This window comes from Apaloderma vittatum, unplaced genomic scaffold (assembly GCF_000703405.1).
Source record: "Apaloderma vittatum isolate BGI_N311 unplaced genomic scaffold, ASM70340v1 scaffold7224, whole genome shotgun sequence".
Classification (NCBI taxonomy): Eukaryota; Metazoa; Chordata; class Aves; order Trogoniformes; family Trogonidae; genus Apaloderma; species Apaloderma vittatum.
In genome coordinates, this window is record NW_009712014.1 from 1 (window position 1) to 25079 (window position 25079).

Below are 25079 nucleotides of genomic sequence, written 5' to 3' on the forward strand. Positions count from 1 at the left end.
TCCAACCCTCACAATTCTATGATTCTATGATCCTGAGGAACTGCAGATTCTTGTATCCAACACCACGTGCAGGCTTCGTGCTGGAAAAAGTAAAACTGCAAGCAGAGGGCAATCCTTAAGTGACGCTGAAGGAAATAGAGGTGCTGGACTCCTTAATGAAACACATCTCCATGTGCTTACTGTGGTAATTAAAGGAATGGAAAAAAAAGTCCCAGTAACTCAGCATAAATGAAGACATGAGGAAAGGACTGCCCATTTAAAACACTCTATGTAATTTCTGTAGTAGGAGGAGTATTAAAAATTAAAGCCTGTTGCATTGATATCAATACAGAAAAAGCAAAGTCAGTGCCATAATATACTAAGTACACTGTGGCCCATTCCCAAGGACACAACTGCTCACATGGAGAAGGCTTTTTAAAAAAAAACACACAGTAAGAAAAAAAATACCATATAAATTAAGATCTGGTGAGCACACAGCTTCTTAATCTCTGTATTGTTAATATTAACCTAATTTGAATACCCTTATACCTACAAGAATTTCATGATTGACATAGGTTTGTGAAATGTGAACAGCTTGTTTAAAAAACAACAAAAAAACCAACCTGCAGATCAGCACTTTCAGGCTGGGTTCTGCGAAGTCCTGTGCTGACATCAAGTGGTGATACATTTTTCATGCCAAAAGGAACCAAACTTAGCTCATATGCACGGGACAATAATCCTTATCACAGGAAGGTAAAGGCAAGCAAGTAGAGGCCATGGGGCAAGCACAGCAGCAACATCACTGATCGGGGTCTGCCTGAAGTTGGTCACCCAGGGAAGTATGGAAAAGCAATGCAGCCATCACTGTGCATGGCAAAGAAAGTGAAGTGAGCCTCCACAGCAGCTCCTGGGCACACAAGGTGCTGGATAAGTCCCCCAGTATCTACCAGATGTTACCACTGGCAACAGCTCCCTCCTCAAGAAATGTCCCATCTGGGACAAGTACAATGGTGTTCGGTGGCCTCAGGAGACCGGAGGAGAGCACAGAGAGATCATTTACTAAAGAAGGCTCAACACACAGTTATCCAAGGAGGATGAGATGCTATATTAAATCAGTTCTGCAGATATATCAGGGAGGCAAAATAAATACATATGGTTATGAACTGGCTGTGAATAAAATCAAGCTTGATACTAAAAGGGCTTTAACTCTGAGTGAACTTCTAGAACAACATCCCTGCAGAGACTGTGCAGGAAAAACCTCCCACAACACAATTTTAATGCAGAGGTTAATTACATGCCGAAGGCATTAGGGTCCGTGAGGCAAGTCGTAACATCAACCCCAGGATGGCAGGGACTGGCCTTGGTGAGATGTGTTCTGCTTCACTCACCTGCCTTGGTACTCAATGAAGCTTGTTTTAAAAACTGAAATTAATGGGAGGTGAGGTTTTACTTGGGGATTTACTAGTGAACATTCAGATCAATTATAGTTTGTTAAAAGGAGCTGCATACCCAGAAAACAGCTGGGGATTTATGACATGAAAACACAGACTGGTCTCTATGTCTCTAACTCAGATTTTTTAAAACAAACAAACAAACAAACACAAAAAAAGCACTTTTCCTCTCACTGATTGTTGTTCTGACCGTAGAAATGGTTTCCCACTCTGCCCAGGAGCCTGCCTGTGCTGGGAGCCAGACACATCCCTGAAGCCCCATTACTGTTTCTCGTCGATGGGTTTATGTTTCTCCTCCTGGGCCAGGCAGGACGGGCACCCTGGCTGCTGGGCCTGTGTTACAGCAAACTGGGAAGGTGCTCTGGTCCACCACCTTTCATGGAGTCTGTATGCCTGTGTGTGCCTCTGTGAGAATTGGATCCTGAAGTCGGGAAGATTTCCCCACACTCTCCTTCATGGCTGGGTGGCACAAGCCTAACGGTGAAAAAGAAAAATGCCATAACCATTCAGATATGTCCTTGTGGGGAGAATCCCACGCTTGGTTGTTCCAAGAGCTGCTGGGCTTTGACAAGTGCAGGTGAGCCTTGGCAAATGTTTTGTGGGGACAGCGCATGAAAGAGCCGCACCATAAAACTGATCCCTGTAGTCATCATCCAGCTTGCGCTTTGCTATGGTAACAAGAAGTGTTAATACTGTTCACCTCTCCCCATTTCGTGTCACAGTAAGTGAAGGCTGGGGGATGGGAGGAATTCCCCAATGTCAGAGCAGCTCTCAGCAGAGCAGACAAACCTGCCCCACCTTCAGCGAGTGCCTTAAGAGAAGGGACAACATTGCACCACCACACGGGAGTTGGGAGGGGGGGGTGAGTTGGTTGGGTTTGGGGTTTTTTTTGCGTTTGTTTGGTTTTTTCTTCATGTGTTGACATTGAGGCCAGGCTTTGCCCTTAGAGGTTTTGTTTTCTCATGAGCAGCTGGACTTTAGACGTCAATATCTCTCATGCAGCCGTTTCCCCCCAGAGCTGCAGAAATGCAGGCAAGTGGCCATTAGGCTCAGAGGGTAACTATGGCAAGGTGCTCTTGGACAATATTGTTTCTTCTCTCTGCCATTTTTCTTCAGACAGAGCAGACAGGTATGGTCTTTGTCTTTTTGCAGCTTTAACTCTGCTTTGTGCTACCACTGCTCTAAAAACATCAGTAATTTTTTATCTTCTATTATGTTTACACTGTAGCACATGGTGACATCACCAAAAACTGCCTGTTCCTTATTTTCCTTACATTTCTCTGTATGTTTATTTCATACAGCTAAGTAAAAACTGTGGTAGGTTACAGAGGCAATGTAATTTTTAATTCCCACCATTTACACCAAGGTAATAATTTGTCTTTTGTTATCATTCTTATAGCGTGCCCCAGATATTAAAGAGAATTTTGATTTATATTTCTAATTGCTGTCGGAATAAAAATAAGACTCCTATGAAAGAGGCTGAGATGCATGCTTGTTATAGTTTGAAGAAATTTACTTTTCTGTATTAATCCTCCACGGTTTGTCAAAAATAAGGAGGACTTGGGCAAGGAAGAAAAATATGGTGACTGCTCAAGAAGGTCCAAATGTCCCTGGCAGCAGCAGAAATGCACTGCTGGTTCTGCTGGATGCATCGGAACCGCTGCACAGCAGAGTGTCAAATAACACTTTAAAATGCAAAGCATAGTCATGAAGCCTTTTCTTTTTTCTTCTTTTTTTTTAATACCACAGCCTGTTGCTTATCAGACATCCTTCAGAAGTGTGCCTAAGCATTTCTGTGCAGTTTCAAGATAATGCTGTTATTGCTGCCACTTTTTCCAATTCTAATATTATTATTTCAACTCTTGTGCCTAACGGTGCTGGATTCCAAAACACTGTATAAAATACAAAAACCCCCCGACAAACCAGTCTTTGCCCCAATAGGATTACTTTGCAAGAACAGGAGAACTGACGAACACTTGCTGACACACATAGTCTAACGTCAAAGGCAACAGAGCATCACTGTAAAGACGAGTTTTAAGACCTGATAACTCTCTGCCTTTGATCTCTTCTCCTTTCTACTTAAATAGAAAAAAATATTACAGGGTCTTCCACAGATTTTATTTATTCTCCATAAAAGAGATTTGACTGAGAGCTCAGCCATGTCATAGTTTTGCTTGTCACGAAAAAAATCCCCATAAACTAAGTCTAAAGGGCATCAATTTGGATCCATCATCCTAAATTAAACCAAAAAAGTTTCACTTCTACTGATGAGCCCCATGCAGTCTTACAAAATAGCCTCTGCCTTTATTATAATACTTTTCCCCTTTCCCCAGCTGTGCCACAGCAATGTTGCTCTGTGTGTCTGGTGCAGGAAAAAAAATGTGTTGGGAAAGGCTTCAAATTCTCCCTGCTTGGGAGCAAGTCAGGCACTTCCAAAAGTAAAAGGTCCTGAGTCCTCAGCTGAGTTTGGGTTCAGAAAGTGGGGATCTTCCAGCACGTAAGTTTGATGTGGCTAAAAGCCTTAATCAGCTGAAAGATTTCTCTTCATGATTAAAAATGGCTGGATAATAAGATCTTTTTTAAAAAAGATAGGAAAAAATGGTGAAAATATCTAAGGAAATTAATCTAAGTACTGATGTTAGCATTTTGTCATACAATGTCCCAGTGTTTATATCAGCTGATGATGCAAACAACATTATCAAGAGACAGAAGCGTGCCAGTTCCCTACTTTTGGAGGAGGTCCTCCAAGGCAGCTTGGAAAGGGAATGTCTTGAAGAGAGATGCACACAGGAAGAAGCAAGAGAAGTGTTTGAAAATGATGAAATGCTCGTAAGTATTTTGTGTCCCTATGTGCATAATAAAATTACTATCTTGGTCCTTTACTGTCAAACACAGCTCCACAGGCTGCTCCATTGAGCCAGCAGTGTGCCCAGGTGGCACACTCTGTACTCAGCACTGGTGAGGCCGCACCTTGAGTATTGTGTTCAGTTTTGGTCATCTCAGTATAAGAGAGATATGGAGGTGTTGGAGCGAGTGCAGAGGAGGGCAACAAAGCTGGTGAAGGGCCTGGAGAATAGACCTTATGAGGAGCAATTGAGGGAGCTGGGTCTCTTCAGTCTGACGAAGAGGAGGCTGAGGGGGTATCTCATCATGCTCTACAATTACTTGAAAGGACATTGTAGAGAGGTTGGTGCTGGTCTCTTCTCACAGGTAATTAGGGACAGAACCAGGGGGAATGGTTGCAAGTTGCAACAGGGCAAGTTTAGGCTGGACATTAGGAACAAATTCTTCATGTAAAGAGTCGTCAGACTCTGGAACAGACTGCCTAGGGATGTGGCTGAGTCGTCATCCCTGGATGTGTTAAAGTGTCATTTAGATGCGGTGTTGGGTGATATGGTTTAGGGGTGAACTTGTAGTGTAAGGTTAATGGTTGGACTCAATGATCCCAAGGGTCTTTTCCAACCTGAATTGTTCTATGATTCTGTGATTTGTTTGGGCTCAATGGAGCAGGGTTGAGTTGGAAGTCTGCAAGCAGGGGTTACCCAGGGGTCTCCAGGGGTCGGTACTGAGTCCAGTCTTATTCAACCTATTCATCAATGACCTAGGCAAGGGGACAGAGTGTATCCTGAGCAAGTTTGCTGCTGACGCAAAACTGGGGGGTGTGACTGACACACCAGGGGGCTGAGCTGCCATCCAGCATGACTTGGACAGGCTGGAGTGCGGAGCAGAGAGGAACCTAATGAGGTTCAGCAAGGGCAAATGTAGGGTCCTGCACCTGGTGAGGAACAACCTCATGCACCAATATAGGTTAGGGGTAGACATTCCAGAAAGCAGCCCTGAGGAGAATCTTGGAGTCCTAGTAGACAGTTAACTATGAGCCAGTGATGTCCCCTTGTGGCCAAGAAGACCTGGGCTGCATTAAGAAGAGTGTGGCCAGTAGGTCAAGAGAGGTCATCCTCCCCCTCTACTCTGCCCTGGTGAGGCCACATCTGGAATACTGTGTCCAGTTCTGGGCTCCCCAGTTCAAGAAAGACAGGGAGAGAGTTAAAAGGAAAGTTAAAAGGAAAGGTTGGGAGAGCTGGGGTTTTTTAGCCTGGAGAAAGCTGAGAGGAGACCTTATCAGTATCTATAAATATCTAAAGGGTGGGTACAGGGAGGATGAAGCTGGACTCTTTTCAGCAGTGCTCAGTGACAAGAAGTTTCATCTAAATATGAGGAAGAACAACTGCCCCAGGGAGGTTGTGGAGTCTCCTTCTCTGGAGACTTTCAATACCTGCCTGGATGTGTTCTTGTGTGATGTGCTCTAGGCCATCCTTGCTTTAGCAGGGGACTAGATGATCTCTAGAGGTGTCTTCCAACTCCAATGAGTCTATAATTCTGTGGGTTTCTCTCTGTGTGAAATCTTTGCACTTTCTGCCTCGGCAGCTAGAAAGCAGGTGTTTCCAGTGGTCAAGACAGAAATGCAGTGGGCAGCTCTGATGCTTTTAAAGTCCCCTTCTGAAAATTATGTGTCCTGTGCCTTACTTTGTGAAATTATATGGCTGTTTTCCCATCCTGAGCACACACAGAAATACAGCTTCAGAATCCCTTAGCAGGAAAAAAAAGGGGTGTTGTGATGGAGAGAAGCAACACACCAGCAAGTAGTGAGACCTATAGAAAGAAGGTTGCTCGGTCCGAGGCTGCAAGTCCCCTCGTACAAGAGGCCCTCCTGACATGTACAGTGAGGTGCTGTGGTCTTGAATGGGAATCTGGCTGGAGATGGTATTTGCAAAAGAAAGCAGAGGGAACAGTCCCCCTTTGGGGAAAGCAGCAGCAGAGACGGCTACAGTACCCAGGGAAAAGTGCGGCACATGGTGCTGGTGACCACTGTTGGTGACCTGCAGCTCCTCTGCTTCCAGAAGCACCTGCTGGAGGACAAGTGGGATGGGATGGGGTGGGATGACATCACTTCTCAGACTGCTGCACACAGGAGAGACAATGGCCAGCCAGTTTTTCCAGCAAGTCGTATTGCTAAAAGATTCAGCTGTTCCTCTCTTACCTATGAAGTGATTCTTTTCTTTTATAGCTTCTTGAGAAACAATAAAATGAGCAAGATGCAAATTCTATCTCACTCAAATTTTGCTGGCAGGGCAGAATTTGCAGTTGTATGACTGTAAATGTTGAACAATAGTATATATTCTACCACATAATGGTTTTTTTATCAAAGTATTTATGGAAGATTTTATTATTTGAGAATTAAAATCTAACTCCCTTCTTTTTTTTTTTTTCTCAGAAAATGTTTTGGGACGCCTACTATGGTAAGCCCATCTCTTGATTTCTCTCCTTCATAGCAGTGTCATACTATGAACATTATGATTCTGTCCAATGCCAGTTTTTAGAATTTATCTTGCAAGAAACATCCAGCTGCTATTTGTCATGTCTGTGGTAAAGCAGGAGGAAAAGTCTTGATGTGAAAGGATTAAAATAATATAATAAATAAGAAAAATATTTAAGGCTGCAAAATGAATAAAAACGGAAGGCGAGTAGATGTTATCATAGTAAACAGGTTATTTATTTCTTTTCCTGTACTTAAGGCTGTTCTAAAACAACCTGGGACCTGAGAAAGTCTGCTTTGCTGATACAATAGAGCAGCACAACTCTACCAGCAAAACCTCCCAGGTTTAATCCCAGCACTTAAAAATGTGTGAGTTATCTTACCTTAGTGAGAAAAAGAGGTGTTAAATTCTACTGGGCTGTCTGCAAGCCCTGGCCGCTAGCATTCCTCCTATTTTGATATTGCTTGCTGTATAATTTTGATGCATGCTTTTTTTAACCCACGCATATCAACCAGCACAGGAGACCTAAAACACCAATCTCGTACTATATTTTTAATGAGTGAGTGAACTGTAACTCAGTGCTTTTCCCTGAAGCAGAGTGTCTGTCCTCCAGAAGCAGGCTCTGCCTCGGGGCACCTCCTGGCCTCTCTGCCAAGGGCTGCAGGAGTGTCTCTGGAAGCAGAGACTAGGACTAACTTTATTCCTGAGGAAAATTACTCTGGAGGAGTAGTTCAGTGAGATGCAGCCCATTTCCTTCCAAACTGCTTTTTGCAATGCTTCTCTGAGTGGCTCGTGTGCTGGTAAGAGGGCTGCATGATTGGGGTCAGCAGTGGTGGTGACTCGCCCCTCTCCTGCGGCATTTCATCAGGAGGCAGGAGGTGTTCATCGAGCCCCTGCCAGCACAACGGCGTGTGTGAGGACAACATTCGTGGCTACACCTGCACCTGTGCTGAGGGCTACGAGGGAGAGAACTGTGCTTTCGGTAAGGTATCATTCCCCCCTTCTGAGAAGCCCCTTCTCCTCCTGTCACAGGGGGTCCCTGGGAAACCACATGCAGCTCTCCCATTACATCTGGTTATCATATTTTAGGTTAAAACACACAGTTCTTGGCAGAGCAGGGGTGTTCTGTGCTGTCTGTCCACCGAAATCTTATGGCATCCCGAGATTACACAGGCTGCCTCCTCTCCCTGAGCCTCCCTTATCTGGGGACACAACAAAAGGGCTGAAGCCAGTCACCCTCCCAGGTGGGCTCCACAGGCAGCCCCTGCCACTGCCACCAGTGGTCCCCAGCTGCTTGTCCTGACATGGTCCCAGGTGGCATGTGGCCTGAAGAACTAGGGCTGTGGTGCCAGAGTGGCTTTCCAGCCACTCTTATGCCACTGAGGCCACACACCCTCACAAGATAGTCCCTTGGAACAGAGGGATTCCCAAAACCAAACTCTTTTCAGCGGAAGTGTAAAAGGTGTAAAGCAAAACAGATGCTTTCTGGAGCATAAAACACCCTGAGCCACATCCTACGTGTTTCTATCTGCCAGGTTCTGCTTTCCAGTCCTTACATCAATATTTCTGCTGGCTCTCCCTGGGGTTGGGGTGAGTGTACACCCACTACTGCAAGGCAGAGTCATTTTCTGTGTGAAGGGCGTGACTGTGACCGCCTTCTGGGAAGAGCACAGCTTGGACCATGAGCCCTGGAGAGCCACATTACATGAGGGTTTTTTTTCTGCTTATCTACCTGTGAGCTAGATCTACCTGTTCCTGTTACTGCTTTGTGCTGAAGCTTAAGTGTTTGTTCAGCTAAGGAAAGTTGACTGAGCATATTTCAAAGGTGATTAATACTCCTTTTCTTTTTTTCCTGGCGCTGACAGCTGTTGATTTTAAGTTTCTTAGCACAAACATGAGAAATAACAGCTATGCATTTGTTTTTGCTGAAAAACAGAAGCCTTAGCCACCTTCTTCCTTAAGCAAAACCTACCTTCTTAACATGTGCAATAGTTCCCCCTGGTGCAGATGCTTAGTGTTTTGTTAAAAAGAGCAGAAAGAAAACCCCTGGCATCCTTCCAAGGGTTGACTTGGAAGACCTCATTTGACTCTTAGCTAATGGTCCCCAAAACTCCGAGGTGCAGACACTCTGGTGCAGGGAGGTGCCGGGTGAGCACATTTTGCAACAAGGCTGTGGATGCTGCAGAGACTGAGCTATCTCAGACTTCTGCTTCACAAGGGGAAAAACAATGTGGTCGGAAATACTACTAAGACAGAGTCACCACTTATCTCCGCGAGCAAAAATAAAGAGGACTCAAACTACGCAAGAATACCCCAGCTAGACTGTTTCCTTCTCCTTCTTCTGTGCAGCTAAAAATGAATGTCACCACCAAGCAAAGGAAGGATGTCACCACTTCTGCTACCCAGGAAGTAATTCCTACCGTTGTTCCTGTGCTGATGGCTATGAGCTTGGGAAGGACAAAAAACAGTGCATTGCATTAGGTAGGTGTGAAGACCTCTCTGTTTCGGAATTAGGTCCAATTGTTTCTGATCAGGCACCACATTTGGGGCCATATTAATTAATTTGGAGCAATAGCTCTTTATTTTTTCCATCTCATACTAGGTTTCTCATTCAGTCTCATCCCCGTATAAATTAGCTCTGCTAAAAACACAGCAGTGTATTTAGGTCCTTGTCTGTATTAGCAAGTAGAGCAGCTAAATAGAAGTCAAGCTGTAGAGCCCCACTTTTGGTGATGAAGGCTTGACATGCATAGTCAGTGCATACTTCATGTGGTCTTTACTTCAGATTAGCTCCAATTTTGGTCCTTTTGGACTAAGCACCCATTGTGTATGCTCCTGAAGGTGTCTTCTGGTTTAGCTTCACCTGAACAGAATCATTTGTGTGACCCGAGACAATGCCACAAGGTGAACACAGCGTGATAAATGCAGACAAGCAGGAGATCCACTTGAAAAGCTGTTTCAACCAGAACTGAAAGGGATGCACATCCCTAGAGTAATAGCTTCAACAAGGAAACCCCAGGATTTACTTTGTCCAAATTGAGCCACAGCTGCCAGGTATTTGGTGCAATTTGGGTAAAGGATACAAAGAAGAGGAAGCACGCTGTGCTGATGGATGGCTAGCTGATTTCAGGAAGACTGTTATCAGCCTTCCTGAAACTGCTAAGCTATTTAGTCTACAGAAGTGAAGCAAGTTACATCAGTTTTCATCAGCTGAGAAATTGTCCTATATTTCCTTGGTGCAAAAATGAAACCTCTAATTGGAAGTGGAAGCAATAGGATATTTGTGGGTATCAGTTGACTTGAAATGATAGAGCATGAGGTTTTTATTTTTTCAATTCACTTGCTAGATCAATGTGCTTGTGGCAGACTTCAAGCCAGTGATAATCGGATAAGTGAAAAAAGGAAGAAACGTGAGGAGCAATTTCCTTGGCAGGTATTTCTAGCAATTCATGAAATCTAACACTCAACCTCATGTGGTCAATGCTATTTACCATCTTTTTGTATTTTCTTAGGTCCTGCTGCTGAACTCAGAAGGGAAGGCCTTCTGTGGAGGAGTTCTGCTAAAAAGTAACTTTGTACTGACTACAGCAGAGTGTGCCCTTCTGCACAGCCATTTGGAAATCAGGGTTGGTGCTGGTAGGTGATCAAACACATTTTCTCAAATGCTGCAGCATTTTAGGCTGGCAAGCTAATTTTTTTTTAAAAGGGCTCACTAATTTTTCTTCTGCATGAAAATACTGTTAGAGGAAATAAACCTGCTGTTTTCTCATTTAAGTATCTCGGTTAAGTATCTTGAGCTAGAACTACAGCTGCTCCATATCCCCCCTACCAGCCAAGCAGAGAGACAACAGCCTCTTGAATGCAATTCAGAACTCAGCACCTAGGGAAACCCATAACCCCCCTACCAGTCAAGCAGAGAGACAACAGCCTCTCGAATGCAATTCAGAACTCAGCACCTAGGGAAAAGCTAAACCAGATGGATTTAGAGGTGGCTTTTGCTTCGTGCCAAAATTCGCTTCTCTTGTCTCTCGTTGGCTCTTTGTCACAGAATCACAGAATGTTAGGAGTTGGAAGGGAGATTATCGACTCCAACCCTCTGTCCTTCCCTCTGAATTACGCACACTTCTGCACAGACTTAAAAAGCAGTTAATATAGCATAGAATCATTAAGGTTGGAAAAGACCTCTAAGGTCACCTAGTCCAACTATCAACTCAACACCACCATGACTGCTAACTATATCCTGAATTGCCACGTTTACACGTTTTTTGAACACTCCAGGGATGGCGACTCCACCACTCCCCTGGGCAGCCTGTTCCAATGCCTCAGCACTCTTCTGGTAAAAAAATTTTTCATAATATCTAACCTAAACCTTCCCTGACACAACTAGAGGTCATTTCCTCTTGTCCTATCCTAGTTTACCTTTACTGCAGCAGTTTCAAGAAAGAGCATCTTCCGTTTCTCTACTGCACACATTTCTCAGCGTGATGAGGCTGTTGTCAGTTTGTGGGCAGTTTAGAGGGCTCTGATAAATTATTCCTAAGAGCAACCAAATGTCATTGTTTCACAGGGCCTAATGGAACAAGTGGAACTGAGAAGACAATGCAAGTTAGTGAGAAACACATACACATTCGGTATGAAGAAGACACTGGTGAGAACAATGTTGCATTACTACAACTCCAAGAGCATGTTGAGTGCAACAACCACCAGCTTCCTCTGTGTACCCCTGAAAGAGACTTTGCAGAACACGTTTTAATTCCCAAAATGGCTGGTACGGTCAGTGGCTGGAGAATGGAAGGGGACAAACTTCAAGGTGACGAGTTGCAGGTTTCGTACCTTCCCGCTGAGGACTGCCAACAAATACTCAACGTAAGCCTCACAAACAGGCAGTTTTGTGGACACCTGCAGGAGGCTGTTGACAAACGACTGGCTGGAGGAAGCTTTTTAGCTACTGAGTATAAGGGCACCTGGTTTCTGACGGGGATCCTGGGATCCTGGCCACCAGAGGACACTGACTGGGAAACACTTCTATTCACTAACACTGCAAGGTATATGATATGGTTTAAACGAAAAATGAAGTAAGACACAAGCACAACCAACCCTCCAGCACCAAATCCTTACCAATCACTGCAAAGAAACATCTGGATGCAGCCAGTACACCCGTTTGACTCTTCATTGTGATTTGTAGCAATGGAAGTTGCAACGATGATGTGTATGTAACTCCAACTCACAGAGAAAAGCCCGTTTGTCTTTCCTTCTGCTGACACACAGGTGTGTCAAAAGTCATGCTGTGAAAGTCACAATGTAGTAAACTCAGCTATTTTCCTAAAAACTGACTGAATTTTAAGTTTCCTAGAACCATTCATCCTAAAACTCAAAAACTATTGATAATCTTCTGGGACTTTAAATGCTGCTAGAAGGATATGAGACTTTTTAATTCTTGTTACCCTGAGGTTTGATTCATCAAATTCATATTCTGCTTTCAACATCCATACAAGTAAAACCCATGAAGACCAGAACTCCAAGCCTTTCAATGTCTATTTTGATGTAGGACTTGACACATCACACTTCTCCTCTTACACGGCACCTGTGTTTCCCCCTTTTGAATCATGTCCACATCAGTTAACAGGTAAAACAGAACCCAACTCTCAAAGAGGGGAAAAAAATGTTTTATTTCCTTTTAAAATAATTTTTAAAACTCCAGACTGCCATCCCATCACTACAGGCAAAGTTATGTTGTACCACACTGAAACAAACAAGGCCCCCAAGGTAGCAGCACTTACAATAATGGATCCGACGGCAATGTTTTCTCTGGAAGCAGAATAAAACACAGTTGGGATAAATTACTTTAAAAAGTTGTTGTTCATCATAACAAAAATTAAACAAAATACTACCAGAATTACAAAACAAACAAACCCATCTGTGGGCACCTACAGACAAAAATCCCAATTTCCCTGAACCCGTAAGCATCACTGACACAGTAAAACTTTTGGTGTCAAGTACTTCTCTAGTTTTTAGAGAAAGCCTAAAGGGAGTATTTAGTATCAGCAAGATTACTGAGAGACTTAAAAAAATGGAAACCATGGAAGAAAATGTTCTTTCCATTCTGAAGAATGGATTAACACAAGTAACAAAGGATGATACTTCTCCTCTCCGAAGACAAGTGCATAAATAGTAACACAAAATACTTTGTAAAAGTTTATAAACAGTTTGGAAGGAATTCGGAATGCGTTGCTTTATTTCCTCAAGAAATACGCTGAATGATCCAGAAAGTCTGCAGAAACTACCATTGAAAAGTCAGCATTTCGTTCCAATACACTTTGTAACACTGGCAGTCTTGGCCGTTCTGGGAAAGGAACCACAAACAGTTCCTGGTATTCTGGTCCTGGACATGAACCAGGTTGTGTACGGTGCTCCCGGGAGGATCGGGGGCAGCTTTACTGGGCAAGCTGAGTATCTCCAAAGTGTTCGTGCGGGTAAGACACAACACTCAACACACTGTTGACAGCGGAGGAAATGGGTTCTGCTTGCTGACCACAAGCTTTTGATGCTGATGGGATATATAGCCTTTGATGTGACCCTGGCAGAAGAAAAAGGCAGCATTAGTGCTGGAAGCTGGTAACACAGTGCCTATAACCTCAGCTGTTTTCAGACCACAGCAAGCAAAGCTACGTGTGGGTACTCAATCACCACTGCACTACCGTACGGAGTGTCTACAAGGATCTAATTTCTGTAAGGGGGTCAACTCACAGAGTAAGCAGAGAGCTGGAACTATGACCATGTTTGTGTCTGCCTGCCGCCAGGGCCCCCCAGGCTCTGCTTCCACTGCCTTGAAGGGATGGAGCTGTACACATTTCTAAATTTTACTCTTGCTCACTTTAAAACGAGGATTTTAATTAACCACTATTCCATACCTGAAAAACTAAATGACAAGTACTTCCTTTTCAGACACAACATTCTAACAATGAAAGATATCTTCCAGTGACCTAATCCCACTCTTACTTCTAGACCTCACCAAATAATCCATTTCAGAAACAGAGAAGTGGTTCATTTTCTTGCTGACAACACAATATTCCTCTAAAACTTCTGATTTATTCAAAATCTCTAGATTTCAAGCCTTTATCTGTTCATGAGTAGTTGAGATCCACTTAGAGCAAAAGACAATGTGAAACAAAACCAAAGAATTCTGGTTTTATCAGTATTTATGCATATATAGAAATGTCAGTACTGAATTTGTAATGTAAAAATTCAGCTTCACTTTTAATTGATTCCTGCAAACAAGGCAGGGACTAGAAACCCTCAGGGCAAATTAGAACATTTCACTTCGGGCACAAGTGAAGTGAACCAACTTTTTTAGACAAGAAAACCTGGGAACACCGATTTGTTTATTTGTAATAAACTTTTATTCTCTACCTACTATTTTTTTAATATCTGGAGGCTGGAAGGGCTAAACAAGGGGTCAGCACGTACCATATATATAAGGTTAGCTAAAATGCACTGGACTTCATCAATATCAACATCATCTACTTGCATGAATTTCAGTGCAAAAAGAAAGGAATCTAGAGAGAGTTGATGGGTTTTGAGTAGTAAATACCTGAAAGAAACAGGAAAAAAGGTGTTATTGAGAAGCAATCACCTAAAAACTCTGGTTCTTAGACAAATGACCTTTCTAAAGTCAATTTCATTTTAACAGGAATTTAGCACTCTCAGAGAGAACTAAGGATCATATACATTTCTAAGTCCTAGGTGAAACCATACTAAATCTGCTTTTGCAAAAAAGTAGGTTTTGTTAAGCTTACACTTTCTTAAAGAGATTTCTGTACGTGATGATTTTCAGCTTCTCAAGGATAAGAAAGATTCCACATCGAATAAAGAAGGTCTCATGCTTTGTCAGAGCCTCATTCAGTAGGAGAAGATTGCCTTCACTACAAGGATGAAGAAATGAAAATGTAAGAAGGTCTCATTCAAATTAAAAAGGAAATTGTCTGACTTGGTAGGAATATCCCTCCCTTGCCTTCCTCAATCATCCCAAATTAACACCTTTTACCTAATTTCTGAACTAACACACAATGCAATAAAACAACCATCATACCTCACGGCCTTTGTTACTTCGGCAAACTGCATAAGGTCATACTTTTTTAAAAGCTGAACTGTTGGCATATGGCCCTGAAAAATAAACAGTTTCCAAATTTTCCAGGGTAAAGTCAAATGCATTTTAAATGTAATCTAGTCAGCTATAAAACATTTGTTAAAGTCAAAGGTTTAATCACTTTTTTTTTTTCCTACAGAACAAGAGGTGAAGAAAAGTATTTGTAAGATGCCACCTTTGCCCCCACCAAACACCTCACACCTCAGCTCATGATAACTACCTACTTATCCTGGTTTAGGGAGTCTCAGTATTTCTTAATGTTGCGGAACAGTTATCCTGTGACGTAAGGCCTACGCAGATCCAAATTTTATGTTGTGGCTGTATGATCTAATCTGCAAACAGAAGAACCATGGGAATCCCAAGCATTACTAATAATACAAGCAGTGCTTCAGCACTGTTAAGTGCTAGCTCAGTCTGTACCAGATTATTTCTTCACTATGCTTCCATCTGGAAATAAAAAAGTCCTCTCAAAAAAAAAAATTTAAATTTGAAGAAACAAAATTAATTCTCACTGCTAGATCAGGTAAGACTTTACTGCCTACACTGCCAAGAAGAAACTTCGGGTTTTTTCTCCCTGCACAGCTGAGATCAGACTGCACATTGACTTGAGTCAGACTTTAAATTCAGTTATCATTGTGCTATGCTGTTGGTAACTCCTCCTGGTTGGAGGCTTAGTTGAGAACAGAATTCAGCTGCATGTTTACTCAGAGCTGCTAGGAATAAAAAAAAGCAAAAAAACCCCAAACAACATATCCAAGATATTTTAGTGCAGTTTAATGTTAGTTTTAATGTTTGGGCTCTGACTAAAAAAAAAAAGCATCTGTAAAACCAATAATCTTTATCTAGTTTCTTTAATGTCTCTTGTATACTAGAACTGCTCCAGAAAAGCCACAGTAATTCTAAGCACTAACAGACCCACCCCAGTCAGGACTGGGACAAAATTTTTAGGAAGACTGTTTTCCTTTATCAAACCTACCACTGATTGATCTGAAAACAACCAGTAAGAAAGTTAATAAATGAAAGATGAAAAACAGAAGCCAATTATCATACTCACTATGCTTCTCTTTTTCCCACTTGACACTGCAAGGGATGGGAAAGAGAGGGCTAAATGGAAAAGGGAGGACGGTCATTAACAGGTTGGGGCAAAGGTGGAAGGTGGCAACTCACAGAACCAGGCAATAACAACATTCTCCATGGGTAACTTTGGTAATAGGACCAGGAACAGTAAATGCTAAAATCGAGTTCTGGTCCCCTCAGTTACACTGAATTAATTTTTAGTATAATCCCGCTAACTCAGGGATACACAAATGCGAGCACAGTAGATAGGAAAGGACAAGAACAAGAAGCAGACATCCACTTAATTTTTTTAACAGAAAGATGAAATGATCAAATAGTAACCAGTCTTCATGGAGTGGTTCAAATCGAGAACGCTCTGCTTCACAACCCTTCTGATACGTCTCAAATGGGTAAATTGCACTCAGAGGTGCAAATGGAAAACCTAAAGATCCTTTCTCTCCTGTGCAAGCACTCTGAACAGTCTTCAGCCATCTGCTTACGTATCCTCCTTCCCCTCATCAGGTGAAAGGAGCGGGCAGACCTGTACTAGTGAATCCACACATGCCCTGGCCCACCTGTGCAGCTGATCGTAAGTTACATTACTAAGTCCTTCTCCAAAGAACTCAAAGTTATCTTTCTGAGGTTGCATCTTTCAGAGAGGAGGGAGGAAGGCAGGGGGAAAAGTGGGTGGGTTTTTTTGTTGGTTAGTTTGGCTTTTCGCCCTCTTTCTCCTTTCCTGTGTTGCTATAAATGACAATGCAACATTTTTTTGGTCCCCACACAACAAAGCGTGCATATGCTGGTCCTTATGGGGGTCAGGCACAAAGAGCTTCTAAATTCCAATAAGGGAAAAACAAGAACAATACTGAGCATTGGTTTAGGTTATCTGCCTCCCCCTAAAATATTTAGAAGAGTAACATCTACTCACCAACAACATTTTTACTGGCAGCAGGTAGATCAAAATCATTCTTTTGTTCTTCTGGCTTGAGCGGTGACAGTGCTCAAAGGCAAATGACAAATACTCTTCAGCTGCAGACACAAATGAAAGTGGCAGTAACATGAGTCAATTACAAAAATGGATTAAAACTGTACCCCAAATTCTATGCTTAATGTCCATCTTTAGCTTGAATACAATGTTTGATACTGTTTAAAATTAATCACATCTACCAAAATACATTATGAAAAATGCTGTAAGAACTATTTAAGAGTCACACAAAACCCAAAGTATTACCAGAAAAATTAAGTCCTCCTTCAGAAAGTCAAAGAAAATTTGTCAAAGTCTAGATGTCAGAGGCAAGTTACAAACAATATTGACATTTTCAGCTCATTTCAGTAATATTATTGCGCTACTATTACATGAGGGGAGAATCTCAAGAAGCGCTTATGAATAAGAACTTTGTTTTCTAAATTTACAGACTAGGCTCTTCAATGGCTGTAAGGCGCATGCAAAGCACATATCTGCTGATCTGTGACAGTAAGATCACGCAGCGTGACATGAAAATCTCTTGTCAGTTTTCACCAAAAGAGAAAAACGACAAGCCTGGCTGTTAGAAGACACTGTTTAGAGTAACAAAACTGGCTCCAGAATAGATTTTGGTTAAGGCCTTCAGTCAGCAATGAAAGTTGTACACCCTAGTTCCAGAAGCACTACTATTAGTGAATCTATTAGAAATCTCAGAAGTATGGGTTATATATCTTGCAAAATAAACACACTGAGAAACTAATTCTATGGTACAGTTTGCTGAAGATTTGCTACATGCCATACTTGAAGAGGATGAGAGAGTTGCAAAGCCTCCTTTGTGAAATCTTTTACAAACCTATTCTTCTGCCTGTTCACACATTTTATTATGCATGCACGTAACGCATAAGACTAGACTGATCTTCATTTGACACAAGTATTTTAAAACCAGGCATATATAATTAGAAGTGTCATGTAATCTCATCTCTGATCCGACTCAGCCCACAGGCCCTGGATCTTTCATCATGACTTTTCCCTTGACTGACGGAAATACAACTGCACGTTCCACACACGCTTCCCAGTCACACACGCGTGACAGCAGATTTCACACCAAGCAGCAAGACTTTACATCTCTCCTACTGGCACACAGTACCTTGCTTGAAGTCACTGTCAAACATGGCTTTGCGTCCAACATAGTACCTGTACGTAACTCGCTGCGCCATGCTATACTCATCTTTCAAATTTGAGCTGTCAATTGCTCTAATTAAAGGTTTACATAGATGGAGCTTGTTGATCTGTTAAAAAAAAAAGGATCAGTTGCATTTCAGTAAGAGAATGCAGATACATAGTATCATACAAAAAAATGGGTGGGTTTGGCTTAGAACATGAAATACAAAACACAGCGCATCAGACTTGAACCCTACCTTAAAATAAATTTTAAACAGTTGATTCACAAGAAACAACATGCCCCACTTCTTGGAATCTTCAATGCCTGCTCGGCTGTCATAGGAAAAGAAGAAAGAAATAAAAATCTACTAGTAATGAACACTGTAACTAAATTATGACTTTATCTCTATGATAAATTCCCTCCATGGGTATTTTATGGATTTTTAGAGTAAAAACAGATGTCTGAAAATACAAGTCCAAGGCCAAATTCCTTGTCTTAAACCACACCAATACTGTCAATATGTGTTCCCATCTTAAACAGCTTTGTTGCATTTCTTCTCAATATAGTGAAAAGATGTCATGCGACATATTATTCATCTGCATCAGGGTCCTCACTCCAGTGTGCAAGTAACACAGACACAGCAGTTGCTTAAAATATTCAAGGTGAAACAAAAGTATTGGAAAAAAAAAAGCAGCACTTTCTCCACTTTGAATGCATTAGAACTACTAAGACTGGAAACCAAAGTGTCACCTGTGTTTCATCTCATCATAATGAAGCAAACTTGTCAACTGAACAGGGCACAACAGGGACATAATCGGTCCCTCGCAACATCTGCTGGGAATGTTGAACTTGAAGTAAGGCCTCTCCAGCTGTTGTTAAGTCAAGGTAGAACAGACTGGACATGAGAGGAAAGGAGCCTCAGGAGTGTTCACTCTTAACCAGAGATGTCTTAGTAAGTAGGAAAATCTTACATATTAAATTCTTAACAATTTAACAGTGTAAGTTCTACAGAGGACCTTTCACTTACGTGTCACTGGCACAGACTCGAAAACAGCTCATCAGCAGTTCTGCTGCTTTTTCCAGCATGTCGCCAACTTTGCTTTTCCCTTTCTTCACTAGTTGTTGATCTGCCTATCATTACACAACAAGAAACAATGCGTCATTCTACACCCTGGTTCACTAAGTTGTAAGCAGTTTACTTCCTTAATACAGCATTTTATAAAATAGTATAGCCAATAGTATTGCCAAGAGTCTGGCAAAAAACTTGTCTTTTGAACAAAAGCCAATTAAAATGAATCCCAAGTTTGAGGCTTAGGATTTATAACCAAGCTTATTTCCACAGCCACGAAGGACAGATAAATAAAGTCTTAAGGGAGATATCTTAAGAGATAAATAAAATAAAAAAAAAAAAAATCTAAACCATATTCAACCTTTTCTGGTAGCAGCACACACTGGGACTTTCATAACAAATGGAAAACCTACATTACGTATATAACATATATTACAGAAGCAAGAGAAAAATACGAGTTGCCAACACATGGGAAAGATCCATGCATTGATCAATGCAGAAGTTAATAAAGAAGGGGGGGAAGTAGTGAGTAGATATTTACTACGCTCTTTCTAACAAGTTTCATTATAATGCTTGCATTCTCACTAGCTGAAACGTAAGGAAAAGAAATGGAAATGCACCCTTTCTTAGCTGCTGAAGTCTTTCCGTATTTCCATCCTTTGACCATACTAAGGTTAGAAGACAGAGTTCAAACACTTCCAAGGTGACTGATCCCACTTGTCCCTTTCTCACATATCTTGGATATATGAATTTGCCTTGTTCAGACTGAGAATCAAGACTTGCTACAGAGCAGGGACATGCACAAAAAAATACTCTTTGCAAGTTTGTCAAATGTATTGTTCTGTGGGTGTGTGGGCACAAGAAAGTGCTGAGGGGACAAACACTGAAAATACTGCATAGTGTCAAACTCTAACCTAACTTGCACTCTAAATTCACCTCTTCAGGTAGAGCAACTAGGAGCAAGACCAAGAGAGCCCTACACAAGCCACCTCATTAGCCTGAGAAAAATCATATAAATGTGGGTTAGTTTAGCTTGTCAGCAGTTGTACGGACTCAGGAAGAGCCTCAATGCGCAGCAGAAAGAGTACACACAGCTGGAAGAGGGGAAAGAAGGCAGAAACTTCCCTCTTGAGATGTGGTGAGTGGTTAGTTTAGCTCAGTTGCCTGGAGTATCTCTACCAAATCCCCAGGATTACACACAGAAATAGGGAGTTGTGCCACCACACTACTTTATAAAGACAGCACTTATCACTTTGTACGCTCTAAGTGACTACTGAGAGTTGCATGCAGGCCCTCAGAACATCTCTAGTTTCCACCATTGAAATTCCTAACAGATAAAAGTAATGAGGCTGTTAATCAGATCTACTTACATTATTAGCAAAAATTCGAAGATCAAGGGCCACAGCATACATAATAGGTAAAGCCCTGGAAAAGTAAACTATCTTATACTTTGTATGTGCAAATCATGCAATAAATGAAACAAGCATTTTTATTTTTTTTGCTCGTTGGCCATAAAACTAGAAAAGTACACATTGATCTTTGAATAACAAAGGATGCACTTTTACAAAAGCAATGTCTTCAAGATCTCAGCATTTCAGAAATCCTACACTGGAGGAAGAATTAATTTCAAAACCTTTTTTACTGTGGTTTTAATTAAATACCATCTCACCTTGAGCAAATTCCTTACATGTTTACTTATGGACCATTCTACATAACCAAGCTCAGATGTTTAGTTTTCACACTCGGACTCAAAAAACACTCAAACAGGCAGCAAAACCAATTAGACAGCCTTTAATTATTGCTGAGGATAAATAAAACTATAGGCATGATTTCAATTTGACTATTACTGTATTATACTGGGGAAACATGAGAGTAGTTTCCAGCAGCTCTCTCTGATGTACTCACCAGTTTTCTTCTTTATGTGCCTGAAATGCTCGCAAGAAAGATGTATTGTGTTTAGGAGAATTTAAAATGTTATGAAATGAAGAACAGATCTAAAAAAGCAGCAGTTGAATGGTACCTTATATTACTACATGGAAGGGTAGAAACCAAACAAAAGCAGCAAGTAGATGAGGAGTCGGGATGCAAAGACACAGCAGGGAAGAAGAGGAGCACAGCCACGTGCTCCTTGGTGTGGCAGCAGCAGCAAGAAGCACTGGCCACTTTGAGATAAGATAGCAACTTTCTTTATCAGTATCCTCCCTTCTAGCCAAGAACAAACTGGGCAGTGTATTAACGATCCTATACTGTGTGAGAAATTAATTTTCTATTTTAGAGCCAAGTAACAGATCCTTTCTTAGTCTACCGAAAATTGAAAGGAGCAGAGTGTATCCGAATGTCCTTGCTCAAGAACCTAAACAGCTGAAGTGTATTTGGAAGCAGACCACATTCTATCAGATTTTAAATGGGGCAGAGATAACTTACTACACAAGGAGACATATAGCCAGTCTGAAAGCAATACATGAGATATATGGAAAAGGATATTGGACAATAACTGTTTGGCATTTGTATGCTTCTATAAAGTCATGGTTTCCAACAGCGTAAGTACACCTGTCAAAGAGAAGTGGTTTAGTGCATCAGAAAATATCATATATGCAAGGCAAATATTTATTTTTAACTTTTAATGTGCATAGAGCTTTACAGTTCATTTAAGAGAGACACAAATATGATTAGAAATGTTCCTAACAAAACAGCTCGAGTATTTCAACATGGAATTAAGCCTGATAATTGTGGAAAACTGATCCAAGAGACGAATATGGGTTTGTTTCTGTAATGTACAGTATCAACTGTCATATGCCAATGCTTATTGAAACTGCCACCAAGATCAGCATAGACACAAAAAAAATTTCAAGACTGCTGAAACTGAACTAAATGCAGTTAATGCAGACTTTTTTAAATAAAAGCCTCACAGAATTACTTAGGTCTTAAAGTTGTCTTAAGAGTACTTCTATGACTAAAATTCTCTTTGAAAAATATTTATTTCTCTTACTTATTTCACTCTAAATTCTTGTGTAGCTAGTAAGTGCAGAGCAAAGTCTGCCAGGTACATAAAGCAAATTTTACATGGAGAGGAGAGAGGTCTTTATTTCCTGCAGTTCTAGCATTATTTTTAAGAGTAATAAATACCAAGTTTCCAGTGGTAAGCCTTTTAAAATAACCAAGTGAAGTTAAGGATATCTGTCCCCATCCCTGCTGGATGCCTCACAACTGACTTTACATTCCTGGTCAATCTTTACCTTAAGTGGGCTGCAAACATTTCATCATATGGTGGTTCCAAAACCTGTTGACACTTTTCCTCCGGAGATGGCAACTAAGTACAGAACAAATCAATGGAATGTTGAAGGATCGTCCAGTGCACCAGAAACAGAACATCACACGGATACTTTGCCATGGCAGTTTTATGCACACATGCCTTTGCTCACTATCAGAACCTGAATTTATATTAATAATCACATCCGGTGTAATGAATTGCTAAGCATGCATTCTGCTTTCAGAATCTGATTAGAGCTAGCCTTAAATAAAAGCATTGACAGTCTGCTCGCTAGTGGGGTGGTGTGAGAAACTGAAAAGTCCTTGACTTACTGTAAACACTGCTTAGCCACAACTGGTACATCAGTGTGTTATCAACGTTATTCTCAAGTCAAATCCAATACACAGCACCGTACCAGCTACTAGGAAATAAATTAACTCTATCCCAGCCTAAATACAGCACGAACACTGGACCTTTATACCCTCTGGTTTTCGCTTTATAGTCACTTCCACTGTGCCATGTTACTAATTAACATGGCCTGATAATAACAATGGCCTAATAAACAATGGCCTGAAGGGACTTTCAAGATTGTATCTATCCAGAAAACAATTCAAATCAGAACACGGTAAGCCATCCAGAGGGAAAAAAATAAAAATTTCCTTGTAAGAAGAGAAACAAACCTACAAGAGTACACTGCCTGTGCAACAGATTTCTGAGGTTTATCGCCAAAGGAAAAGAACCCACATAGAGAGCAAGGAAAACTGAAAACAAAAGAAAAGAAAGGTCTAAAACCAGATTCTCACCTGTAGCCTTGGGTTTGCAACATGTGGATGTTTAAATGACACCAACTCTGCACAAAATTGTCCATCTCTGCTGTCAATGGCTTCCTGTACCTACCAAAGAAAACAGCCACGTTACAGAATAAAATGGAGCCACAGTCATGCAACTACATGACTACAGAAGTTACCTTCTTGTTACCACTGCTCATGCACATCAATACCAACTCAAATGTGAGTTCTTAAAGATTTAAAACTGAATGAATCAATATTGTACTTTCAGTACACCTGCTTTACAAAAAGATATCATGGAGATGGTTCAATACTACTGTGTATTTCTCATTATTTGAAGGATATGAGCAAACCAAAGAATCCCCAAACAACTTACATGGGTTTAGCATTGTAAAACAGCAGTTGTGAGCCATATTTAATTAAGCTTTTTAAAATTCCAGTTGGACTCAGAGGCACCAAACGTATATGTGAAAGCATAAACAATCTCTGAGTAATGCTTAAAAGTGAAGACAGGTAGACGAAACATGTCGCTGTCACTCCAAAGGCAGTGCCCGATATTTGATGAGCATCTGTATAACATAGTTTTGAAAGCTGTCAAGACTGTAAATCTCACATTCTGTAGAAGAATGGTTTAATTCTGCTTCCTGCTAAAGATAACTCGTAAAAAATAGACTGTCTCAGCAACTTATTATGACATCAAGCTGGAAATGTCTTCAGCTGTGGAAGTAGTTTTAGATACTAAGAGTTCCTTTCCCACTGCTTGTGCTTTATTTGTCATATTTCTGTGTCCTGACACAAAAAAAAACCCCAAAATGTTTAGCTATATGGAAAACTCGCATCAAATGGGAAAAATTAAGAGAATAACAGAGCAAGGGAAGCTGCAAAAGCGGCAAATGCAACTGCTTAAACTCTTTCAGAGACTGGTAGTATTTTTTCAAGTAAAGGAGAGCTAATTTTGTGTTTTGTATTTTTTTCTTATTAAACATTGAATGGATCATTAACGGGACAAGATGCTGACTTTTCAGAGCAGATCACTGTCCTGAGAGATCTCGGCCACTCTATTTTTGAGACTAAAAGCCAATCATTCTCCTTTTGCGCCCTTTACTCAATTGGCTAATCTTGACTGAAGCAAGTAAGATAACAATGATGAAAATACAATGGTTCAGGAAAAAGCAGTAAGAGCTGGCCACACTAAACACCTGACACTGTCTCTCCGTCCTCTGTGCTACACGCACCATGTCTCTGCAAATTTTCGCTTCTTAAATCACTCTATTTCTCGAACCTCCGAGCTGCATTTGTTTCTGCATACACACACAACCCAACCACACCAGTTCTTGTGTATAAATTGTTTCAGTATCCATTATATCACTAGCCATCAGACTTTTCAGAAATTCCAGGTATACACCTTTAGCACAGACAGTATATTTGATACAGATTTACGAAGTATGTATCTTTACCACATTACATGTTCTAGGTTGATTTATTCTTTAAACAAGGTTGCCATATTTACAGTAAAGAAAAATACATCCATGTACTCTAACGGTGCCACAAATAACAATAAAAAAACTTGCTTACTTGCTGCAAATACTGATTTATGGTGATGTGCGCCATTTAAAACCTAAGCAGAAGCAGCAGGCGTCCCAGATAAAGCGCGACTGTATCATATCCTGCAAAATGAACAGCAGTTTAAGAGAACGGCAAAAGTGGCCGCACCTCGCCCGGATCTCCGCTTCGCTCCGAGGAAACGCGGGACTTAAAAAAAATGGGGGGCAGCGGCTGCCAACCTACGGGAACGGGAACGCAGCCGCGGGGAGAAGCGGAGCCGAGCAGGGTAACGCAAAGAGGAGAAACTGCGTGAGGAGAACAAACCCAGCACGAAGGCCCGCGCCGGGAGCCGAC

The 25079-nt window shown here is 41.4% G+C and overlaps 2 protein-coding genes across 2 annotated transcripts; one reads left to right on the plus strand and one right to left on the minus strand.

Moving 5' to 3' along the window:
* The first annotated feature begins 2492 nt into the window (after positions 1–2492).
* On the plus strand, positions 2493–11824 carry PROZ (protein Z, vitamin K-dependent plasma glycoprotein). The gene is made up of 8 exons (XM_009867829.1): positions 2493–2559; positions 4096–4259; positions 6703–6727; positions 7614–7727; positions 9095–9226; positions 10093–10178; positions 10258–10381; positions 11313–11824. Exons 1-8 carry the CDS (start codon positions 2493–2495, stop codon positions 11822–11824), a joined length of 1224 nt encoding a protein of 407 aa, XP_009866131.1.
* A 1138-nt stretch (positions 11825–12962) lies between these two features.
* Positions 12963–24791, minus strand: PCID2 (PCI domain containing 2). The gene is made up of 14 exons (XM_009867830.1): positions 24756–24791; positions 23196–23285; positions 22379–22452; positions 21627–21692; positions 21048–21089; positions 20513–20567; positions 19101–19204; positions 18330–18405; positions 18059–18200; positions 16876–16976; positions 14835–14908; positions 14542–14667; positions 14213–14336; positions 12963–13322 (listed from the first exon to the last, which is right to left on the minus strand). Exons 1-14 carry the CDS (start codon positions 24789–24791, stop codon positions 13233–13235), a joined length of 1200 nt encoding a protein of 399 aa, XP_009866132.1. The 3' UTR covers positions 12963–13232.
* Positions 24792–25079: the final 288 nt, after the last annotated feature.

What these genes read in the sequence shown, in the direction of transcription:
- PROZ (XM_009867829.1), top strand. Translation starts at nt 2,493, where the DNA reads ATGGCAAGGTGCTCTTGGACAATATTGTTTCTTCTCTCTGCCATTTTT. An exon ending in TCTTCAGACAGAGCAGACAG is followed by an intron (nt 2,560 to 4,095) that starts GTATGGTCTTTG and finishes ACAATGTCCCAG; the next exon opens with TGTTTATATCAGCTGATGAT. An exon ending in AGGAGCAATTTCCTTGGCAG is followed by an intron (nt 10,179 to 10,257) that starts GTATTTCTAGCA and finishes GTATTTTCTTAG; the next exon opens with GTCCTGCTGCTGAACTCAGA.
- PCID2 (XM_009867830.1), bottom strand. Translation starts at nt 24,791, where the DNA reads ATGGCGCACATCACCATAAATCAGTATTTGCAGCAA. An exon ending in TTGCAAACCCAAGGCTACAG is followed by an intron (nt 22,453 to 23,195) that starts GTGAGAATCTGG and finishes TTCTGTACTTAG; the next exon opens with TTGCCATCTCCGGAGGAAAA. An exon ending in TAGCTAACCTTATATATATG is followed by an intron (nt 13,323 to 14,212) that starts GTACGTGCTGAC and finishes TTCTTCTGCCAG; the next exon opens with GGTCACATCAAAGGCTATAT.